This window comes from Triticum aestivum, chromosome 5A (genome assembly GCF_018294505.1).
Source record: "Triticum aestivum cultivar Chinese Spring chromosome 5A, IWGSC CS RefSeq v2.1, whole genome shotgun sequence".
Classification (NCBI taxonomy): domain Eukaryota; kingdom Viridiplantae; phylum Streptophyta; class Magnoliopsida; order Poales; family Poaceae; genus Triticum; species Triticum aestivum.
In genome coordinates, this window is record NC_057806.1 from 46,765,668 (window position 1) to 46,775,095 (window position 9,428).

General features: G+C 41.9%; 2 protein-coding genes and 1 long non-coding RNA gene across 3 annotated transcripts in view; 1 reads left to right on the forward strand and 2 right to left on the reverse strand.

Annotated features, from left to right (window-relative positions):
• Window positions 1-430: 430 nt before the first annotated feature.
• Window positions 431-4,131, reverse strand: LOC123102230 (uncharacterized). Its single transcript, XR_006448843.1, has 3 exons — window positions 3,923-4,131; window positions 2,334-2,502; window positions 431-2,218 (listed from the first exon to the last, which is right to left on the reverse strand). It is a non-coding gene; the product is annotated as an uncharacterized lncRNA (long non-coding RNA).
• LOC123102227 (cold-responsive protein kinase 1) lies at window positions 3,043-6,879 on the forward strand. Its single transcript, XM_044523523.1, has 7 exons — window positions 3,043-3,167; window positions 3,956-4,101; window positions 4,181-4,296; window positions 4,552-4,762; window positions 4,855-5,092; window positions 5,195-5,345; window positions 6,011-6,879. Exons 2-7 carry the CDS (start codon window positions 4,035-4,037, stop codon window positions 6,365-6,367), a joined length of 1,140 nt encoding a protein of 379 aa, XP_044379458.1. The 5' UTR covers window positions 3,043-3,167; window positions 3,956-4,034; the 3' UTR covers window positions 6,368-6,879.
• A 635-nt stretch (window positions 6,880-7,514) lies between these two features.
• Window positions 7,515-9,428, reverse strand: part of LOC123102228 (septin and tuftelin-interacting protein 1 homolog 1) — a 3,625-nt gene continuing 1,711 nt past the window's right edge. The window contains exon 2 of the mRNA XM_044523524.1: window positions 7,515-9,394. Coding sequence (XP_044379459.1) covers window positions 7,732-9,394 — 1,663 coding nt within the window. The 3' untranslated portion in view covers window positions 7,515-7,731. The remainder of the gene's footprint in view (window positions 9,395-9,428) is intronic.

A 9,428-nucleotide genomic window follows, 5' to 3' on the forward strand; every position in this document is an offset into this window, starting at 1 on the left:
TGGAACCCAAATCTTTGACGGTTATTGGGTCGGATCCTGGAAGAGAAATCACTGGGCCGATGATGGTTGGTGGAAGAATCACATTGCAGTAATGTCACACCAGGATCGTAATTCATTTCCCATTATTTATCCTTTTTCGTGTATTATGAACCGACTCATTGATATTTTGCTGTTATTTTCAGAGAACCCCAGAGCATGCCAAGTTCCACATGGGCCACGGCCAACTTGACTTTGTTGCATGTTCTATTCAGGACAGAAAATGCCACCGGTGAATCATCCATTGTACCTGGAGAGGACTTAGGAAGACAATGGAGGATGATACTCCAACCAGGATTACTGACGGGTCAGACGACGATGCACTTGCTGCATTTGCTGAAGCATCTTCTTGCAACAAGGCTCCTCCTGCCACGGTTCTGAACCTGAAGGAAGACTTGATTACATGATGACACCAGCATATGTGTGCAACTTTGCTCTAGAAATTGATTGTCATATCTTTGTTCTGCTCCTGAATATTTGAATGAATGGGTGTTGTCAAGCATCACGTGCACATTTCTCCAATGTCATACAAATGCATTAATTAACCAGCAGTTCTTATGTACACCGTCAGTTCCAAGACTCTGTTGGCAAAATATAACGAAATCAAACCCTAGGGCTTACTTCGTATACATAGGTTCTTGATTTCTTTCAGCTCCCACAACAAAGGAATATGCTTGACCATTTCGGCGTATTATAAAGAAATTGCATCGCCAAAGGATTTTGGACTAAGTTGTTTTTGTTGGACAGATAGCTGAGCAATGATCTAGACCGAGTATTATCCGGTAGAAAATGAACTGAAACCGGGTCGCTGTGTTTATCTCTTGCAGTGTTCAGGCTAAACAAGTATCTTGACTTGCATGAGAACGAATGGGACAATTCAACTCAAAAGCTTGAGAGGAACCGTTCTGATGGATACTCCTTGACCAGACAAGTCTGCTAGTTGATACAGCTGTCAGCCTGCCTAGCAGAGAGACTGATTTGATGGACACACTTCTCTACTTGTCTTTGAAATCTGAAATGATAAATTATACTTGACATGTACATATATCAGAAATAAACTGACTGAACTTCTTGAATTTATCAGCTTAAGCTGTATCAGAATTCAAAAGTCGGTGCGGGCGAAAAAAAAAAGTTACCATGATGATCACCGCTCACAATGTTGACCAACGGTGCAATAATATGTACTACTTCACCTGTACATATATCTGAAATAAACTTACTGAACCTCTTGGATTTATCAACTCTATCAGAATTCAGAAGTCCGCCGACAAAAAAGAAAGTTGCCATGATGGTCGCAGCTCACAATATTGACCGACGGTGCAATAATATGTACTTGACCTGTACATATATATCGGAAATAAAGTTAATCAGCTTCTTGAATTTATCAACTTCAGTGGTAACAGAATTCAAAAAGTCTATGTTGACAAAAAATGTAACATGATGGTCACAACTACAATTTTGACCAACAGTGCAATAATATAAATGAGCCGGGGAGCGAACTAAAGATAACTTGATCTACCAGCGGATGTGGTCAATGGCTGATCCCGTTGTGTTTTTTGTACAACGGAAAATTGTTGAAAATTTCTTAGGTCGACCTGTCAGATCATTAGCGGTTGTTAAGTTGCCCCTTGATAGCCTGGAAAGGCCAAAAGTCTGAGCTTACTTTAACATTACAGTTATCTCCAAAACAGTCAACGTCACACCTGACTGATGCTGACAAAATTATATGACTACTGAGGCGCGAAAGTAGACATTTCACAAGAAAATTCTGTAAACATAAAGCAGACATGGGTTTTCTTCCTTTTACTTTGGAGGAAAAACTGGATTTCCGTGCCTTGCATACGATAAAAACAAACAATGCTGGTAAATAAAGCACAAGTACTACAACCACTGAATCTAAAGTGTACTAGTCACTAGAATACCGACTTTATCCTTTTCAAGTGAATAATGTACAGTAAGCATTTTTTTAAATTATGTTTATAAATGTAGGCAAGTTATGCAATGTAATGATGATAATTACCCAAATGCCCTCATTTGTTATGTCTCCCTCGTGTGCATTTGTTTATTACAAGCCACACAAATCATCCTCTCTCGTCTTCGCAAGGCAATTATAATCACAGGGCACTTGTGTCATTTCTGCTCAAAGATATCCGAATTTTATCACCTTGTTAATTTCTGTGGCCTGCGTGAGTCGACGAAGGGGAATGTATCTTGGTCACGCTGATTACTTTCTCCGATACACAGTGAGATGTACATCTCAGTTTGATGATCAGAAAGTAGTATGATCCAACGCATACCTTTTCAGATGAGGTTGGGTGGCTCTTCTCATCCTCTTTTTCAACCTATATATTGTCTCGATCATTGAATTGTCAATGGGAAAAACCAGCATGTCAAACTGCAATTAAAGTCAGGCTTGAGGAAGCACCATTCTGGAAGGAAAACAGGAGCATTCAGGAACCATTCCCACTGCGTGCCATGAAACACAAAAGTTGTTATTATAATCCACCATGAGGTGAAATACAAGCGTGCAGCCTACCTCACTTAATTACTGTGCCATGAAATTTCTGTTATATCTCACTAATGTAAACTGAAGACTAACTATGGGAGACAAAGTAGACATATTTCTTTTCTTAAAGAGCAGGTCGTTTTCAAGTCACAGTGTTTAGTTTATGCCTGATGAACAGTGAACACGGTGTGCGACTCGATAACCGGTGGACCGGTCTCCGACTATAGCAATACTAAAGTCAGGACACGGGCATTAAGAATAAGCCTATAATGAAGAGATAAATAAGCATTTTTTCCCCAATGCTTGGTCATCTTTTTGTTTCCTGATGATGGGAGCTGAGGACAAGTGTTTCTTTCCTTGCTACTTCCTAAGTTGCAACCAGCTCATCTCTCCAAGGTGAGAACAGGCCAGGTCAATCCCAGTGGGACCTTTGAGTCCTCTGCCTGGACTAGTATATATAGGGAGCATATTGTAGCACCCTTTTGCTTCTGAAGCTAGGAGATACATGTGCTCTGCTCCTCATACCACCATCATCCAGGACTTATATTACACGCTCTTGGCTCTTCATACACACTGCAGCACATCACAGTGGAGTTTCCACCGAACAACTGCGCCTAATCCTTGGGTAGGTTCAGTTTCTCTCCTTTTCTCCTTTTTGCAGAATCTACCCAATTACCCTGGATTTCCTCCGAGCAACTGCGCCTAATCCTTGGGTGAGTTTAGTTTCTTGGTTTCCTTTTCTCCCTTTTGCTGAAACTACCCGATTTCCCTGGTTAGATTTGTTTTGAGAAAATCAGTTGTTCTAATTTTTTGGCTTTTGTGTTGCAAATCCATCCAGGGCTGTTTCTCATGAAAACATTTGATTCGCTTCGAGTTCCTTCAGTTGTTGTGTTTCTTTAACCATCAAGTTCATCTGATTCTGTTAGAAGATCTCAGTTGTTGCCTGTTGAACATTTGAAGTTCAGGGATCATGCTGAAAATGGTTTCCCCCTGTATAGGGACTTTCTTTTCCCATTGATTTTGTTGTTCAGAAGCAGAGTTCTTCACACAAAATATTCTTCATATGTCCACTAACTATAACCAGCTTACTTAATTTTGTCATTATCTTTTCCCCCTAAGTATGCATAGTGTATTTTTATTTTCTTTTCCTGCTGCGCCTCAGAGGAAGAAGAAACATACCAGAACTATATGTTTGAGTTATGAGCGGAGTGCCACGTGTCGTGTCATTTTCCTCTCTTAAGAGGACATCTTACCAGCTTAGCTTCTTTGGAGTTAAACCAGAAATATATAACTAGCTTCATTTTATGTAGGAAGTTTAAGAGTGAGTTTTTTTTCTGCGGCTGAAAGTAAAAGGAAAAACAATTCCAGTGAGATACTTACATAATTTATTTGGCTATTCTTCTTTACCCTCAGGTTCTTATCGAACTCCTCTTTGCATGAGCTTCTGAACACATATCTGAAGCTTCTAAGAAGCAAATCCCATACTCTAGCAATGACTTGCTTTCGTTTGCTCTGGTGGAAGAAAAAATCCAGAAGCCAAATTGTACAGCAGGACTTAGGTAAACCCTGCATATCTCATTTAACTTTTGTTCTTCTGAAGCATCCTAAAACCCTTCTGACTCATCCTATTCTGTTAAGACATACCACTCCATGGCAACGTGAAGATATACTCCTCCAAGGAGCTCAAAAGGGCCACAAGGAATTTCTGCTCAGGAAACAAACTTGGACAAGGTTCTTTCGGCTGCGTTTACCTGGTAGGTTTAGTAGCCAGTTTGGCAGTTTGCACCATATAAGCTTTGACATTTTCAAGTTCAAACACCACAATCTCTTTATCCCGTAACATATTGTATGCACCAATCAGTCACTCCAAATAATCCTGAATTATTTGGAAGCGGCAGGTTATACTCTTCCTGCTGTAGTGATTACCGTCACTGTAGCACTTGGACCAGCTATCAAAATTCAAACACTAGTGTTTCATGAGTGCTCAGGCTCGGGTCTAAATTATGCAGGGAAAGCTGAAGAATGGTCAAAAAGTTGCCATCAAGGTACTCTCCTCTGAGTCAAAGCAAGGAACAAGGGAGTTCTTGAATGAACTGAGTGTCATATCCAGCATAACCCATCACAACCTCGTTAAACTGCACGGCTGCTGCGTCGATGGAGGTCAGAAAATGCTGGTCTACAATTATCTGGAGAACAACAGCCTTGCAAGGACCCTCTTTGGTATGTTGAACCAAATTTCTATTTTCCTCAGAACTTTAAATCGCTGGTAAATTCATTCTCAGAACCCCCTGGTTTGTCATGATGTTCTTCAGGCAATGCCCACAGTAGTATCCGGTTTGACTGGAGCACAAGGGCGAAGATCTGCATTGGTGTCGCCGACGGTCTCACATATCTGCATGAAGAAATCCGGCCGCATATCGTCCACCGTGACATCAAGGCGAGTAACATTCTGCTTGACAAGGACCTGAGCCCCAAAATATCGGATTTCGGGCTAGCAAAGCTCTTCCCAGGCAACATGACGCATATCAGCACGAGGGTTGCAGGAACATTGTAAGCAAAGTGACACCTGTTGCTGCTCTCATTTAACCTTGCATATATTGATATATACTGTACTGTGTGGTTAAGACAAGTTGACATATGCTCATTTCTCAGAGGGTATCTGGCACCGGAGTATGCAATCCGAGGGCAGCTGACAAAGAAGGCTGATGTGTACAGCTTTGGGGTTCTGCTGCTGGAGATTGTCAGTGGCAGGTGGCACACTGACCCCAGATTGCCTCTCCAAGATCAGTTCCTCCTAGAAACGGTAAAGAACAATTTCAATAACAATATCTACTGAATTATGATTCTCTAGAAAGTTCAAAAATATATATCAGGAAAAACAAATATTTTCTGTCTAGTACAATAGTATGGAATACAGCTATGATAGATCGAAGATGCTCCACATTAGACCATGAGAACCATGCCAGACATATACCTACTATGTGCACATGGTTGAACAATTTAGATAACCACAAGTAGATGCGCATAATATACTTGCCACAGTTGGAAGTATTCTTTATTTTTTGAAGAGGAAATACAGTTGGAAGTATTCTGAAGGAAAGTACCAGGAAGTTTCCTCTCTGTCCTGAAAATTAATATTTTTGGTAGTACTGCCAGCTTTCATTGTCTTATCTTGAGATTATTTTTTATTGGCCCACTCGTTCTGGATTTGTTTCTGAAAATGTTTTCTATGCCACTTGCATTGACTGGTGTTCTCATTCTTAGGACATATCTGTTAGCTTTTGTCCAATTATTATATGCACCTGCTATTGCATTGCAAAACAGCGATTTATGAGAGATCTTTAATCTCTTATCCTGCAAAGAGAAGTCAAAAGGTTCTATTTCAAAAATAGCTGAAGCATTGTTTCTTGACATTGTCAGTAGTAGATTAAAGAATATAAATCAGAAATCCCCACTTGTTTTTCCCAGGCTTGGACACTCTACGAGTCTGGTGATCTTGGGAGCATCATCGACAGGACCTTAAAAGATGATTTCAGCACCGACGAAGCTCATAAGTTTTTGAAAATAGGACTTCTGTGCACCCAGGATAGCCCCAAGGTCAGGCCCTCCATGTCAACAGTCGCCAAGATGCTAAAGGGTGAGTGTGCCGTCAGCGACAAGATCATGAGGCCAGGCCTGATCACAGATGTCATGGACCTGAAAGTCAGAACAATCGAGCCTGCTCTTCAGTTAAGTGTGTCTCCACCAATGTCTCCACTGGATAACCACTCACTGGTGTCTAACCTTGCATTCGCTGGTAGCACTGTGATAAGGGACAGCCCCTAATGACAAGTTAAAAAGGCACATGAAGGAGAATATGCTCAGGCAACAATGGCTGTAAATTGGAGGGATGACGAAAAACATGTCAAGAGAGGCATTTGATTTCGTTTTGTGTTTCTGGATTGCTTAGATATACTGTTAGTTGTTTGTATATGTTGCATCTGAGCTTTTGGTGATCAACAACTGAAGACCCTCAGTGTCCTGTGGAGCATGGTTTATAGGTGAAGGAAGAAGAGCACAGCTACACCAGGCACCCAAGCAGGGAGTGCTGGACTTACAGAGATTTGCTAGTTAGCACCTTTCCTAAGTTAAGCAAGCCAGGGTTACCTTTTTTTGTGTGCACAGAAATACTGTAGTAGGTACAATGTTTAGTTAAGTATACAGTACAAATCTCACACGGATAATGACATGACTTGGATCTGCATGAAAGACCTGTGAAAGTTCCATTCTGAAATGCCAATAATTCAAACTGACAATGTCAAATATTTCAATCAAATACGTCAGCAGATTATTGAGGATGATTGTAGCAATAAAATGTAAACTGAAACAAGTGAAGATATCTAGGTACAGAAGTGATTTAAAAATATATCTTACCGAACGAGGCCTTGAATCTAAGAGGAACCGTGGAACTGCAGTTCCAAAAACTAACATCCTTAAGAGGAAGCTCAACACTGAAAGCAGGGATTGACAAAAGAACCTTCAAAACACTGAAAGCACTATCAAATTAGTCATGATAAAACTTCACAACATTCCATGTGAAATCACCTTGTATAGGAATGGTTTCCGCAGCTTGAACAGTACAAGTTAAACCAAACAAACAGTCTGGGTAAGCCCGAGTTAAACAAAAGTACTTGCTGTCATTAAAAAAAATTGCACCACAGTAATAACCCAACCATGTCGTCTTAACAGTTGAACATGGTATCACAGCAAAAACTTTCATCCATCAAACTCTGTAAACAAATGTAAGACGTTTTAGGTCACTAGTACATACTGGAGATTCCTGAATCTTTAACACATAATGACAAAAGTTAGATGCACACTAATAGTCCTAGTGGGGGACATTCTGATAATGTCAGGAAACACAGCAAGAAATGAACTTAACAAAACAACAGGAAACCTCAAGAAATAAACAAATACGGAGTATATATCAACGTACAACTAGAAATAGATCTGCATAGATTATTCATTCTTGGGCAGCAATAACTGAGTTCCATGTATATACATGTAGAAAATCACATTCAGACACATCACCAGAAACTTTGTTCTTTAGTAACTAATTCTACAGAAATGCTCTCAAAAGCCACATTCTGAAGACTTCTACATGGCGGGAAAAATAGAAATGAAATGAAATTTCAAGCTTAGATGATTTGCTAGTGTGATCTTGCCATCCGGTTCATTTCCAGCAGTTGTGTTAGAGACACAGAACTCCATCTATCTGTTCCCTCTTTAAGTTGCGCATAGAGTAGTCGCTTGACAGAGTCTATGAAGATACTCACGGTGCCAAATTCATACACTGGCTTGCCATTATAGGATTTATTAACTCTAGGCATAAACAGCAAACCTTGGTCAGACGCATATGCCTGAATAGACTCCTTGAAGCTCATATCTCCCATGACTGCTCCTGGCACTGAATGATAAGCTGGGTATTGCGATGCTTGCTGTGCTGCATCATATTTCCACTTCTCTGTTGCTCTCAAGTAGCCCACATCTTCCCTTGCCCCTGGCTGCACCAACTCAACCCCTTCAGCAGCTTGGTTCATCATCTCAAGACCAGCCGTTAGAAGCATCTGTATGCGCTCATTGGCGAGTAACTCTGGTGGGAAAAGACCCCTCCAGTCCTTGTACCAGTTTGTGATCTCATTGGAATCAGGATTCGGTGAACACAACCAATGGTAGAGAACCTGCTGCCACTTGCTAAAGAAATCAACTTCCAACATATGGACCATATGGTGTACTGGTACAGCAGAAGCCCAAATCATAACCCAGTTAAACTGGTCGAACTTCTGGTTTGCTGGGTTGATCTGAAACTCCTGGAGTGCCATTTTAAGTTTAGGAATGATATAGCGCACTATCAAGTCTTCCCAACTTGATGGATCAAATACACCCTTCCATAGAGATAGCAAAGCGCAGGCTGATGCATCGTGAGCTTGCCAAACATGGAGGACAGTACTCAGCTTGTACCGAATAGAGTGACACAAGGTCTCTATCCTTCGTCCTAGAGTCGGCAACCATGGGTGTACCCATACATGAATCGGTGGTACATTCTCCCTACGTGGATCCCAGGATTCAACAGCAGCTGTGAGCTTTGGCATGATTACATGCTCTAATATTGAATGGAGCACAATAGGGGGCAATAACCGCTCCCATGACTCAAGAAAGCAGAGCATTGGTTCTGGATCCCTAGCCTCCCATGAGTTAGTTCCTGATATCCTCACAGCTGGCAGGATCACCTCACTAACCAGCTGTACATATGGAGCCATTGATTCAGTAGCATCTGAGAAATCATATGGCTGGTCACACTGCAGCAAATCCTTCCATGATGACATGACTTCCAAGCCAAACAACAGATTTTGCAGAGGCTGCCACCCCTGGAAGACCCGGATCAGTAACTGATGAGCAAATCGGCAAGCAATCCATGCAATGCTGCACATTTTGAACTCCTCCCCATGACGCAGCTTCAATTCCTGGAAGGTCTTGAGCAACCCTCGCAGCATGAGCAAACCAGCTGTATCGTCCACCCAGACTTGCTCCAGCACACCTGCAAACGTCTCCATAACCCGCAGCTGGTGTTTCTGCAACGCCTCCTGCTTTGCTACTTTCTCCTTCTCCCGCACAAAACTAGCCACCCTCTCCTGCTCCTGTCGCAGCTGCCCCTCCAACCTGATGATATCAGCCTTGGTCTCGTCAACAAGCGCCCGCACATTGTACTGCAACTCTGGCATTGGCACATCATTCGCCTCTATCTCCTGTTCATCACTGAGCCCCTTCAAGTCTGTCAGCACACGAACCTGAGGCCCTCGCATGTCAATCACCAGTGGCGGAGCCAGGGGGGTGCTGGCTGGGGCCT

Coding starts and splice junctions, on each gene's coding strand:
- LOC123102227 (XM_044523523.1), top strand. CDS start 4,035: ATGACTTGCTTTCGTTTGCTCTGGTGGAAGAAAAAATCCAGAAGCCAA. Junction 4,297..4,551: donor CTTTCGGCTGCGTTTACCTG/GTAGGTTTAGTA, acceptor TAAATTATGCAG/GGAAAGCTGAAGAATGGTCA. Junction 4,763..4,854: donor CCTTGCAAGGACCCTCTTTG/GTATGTTGAACC, acceptor GATGTTCTTCAG/GCAATGCCCACAGTAGTATC.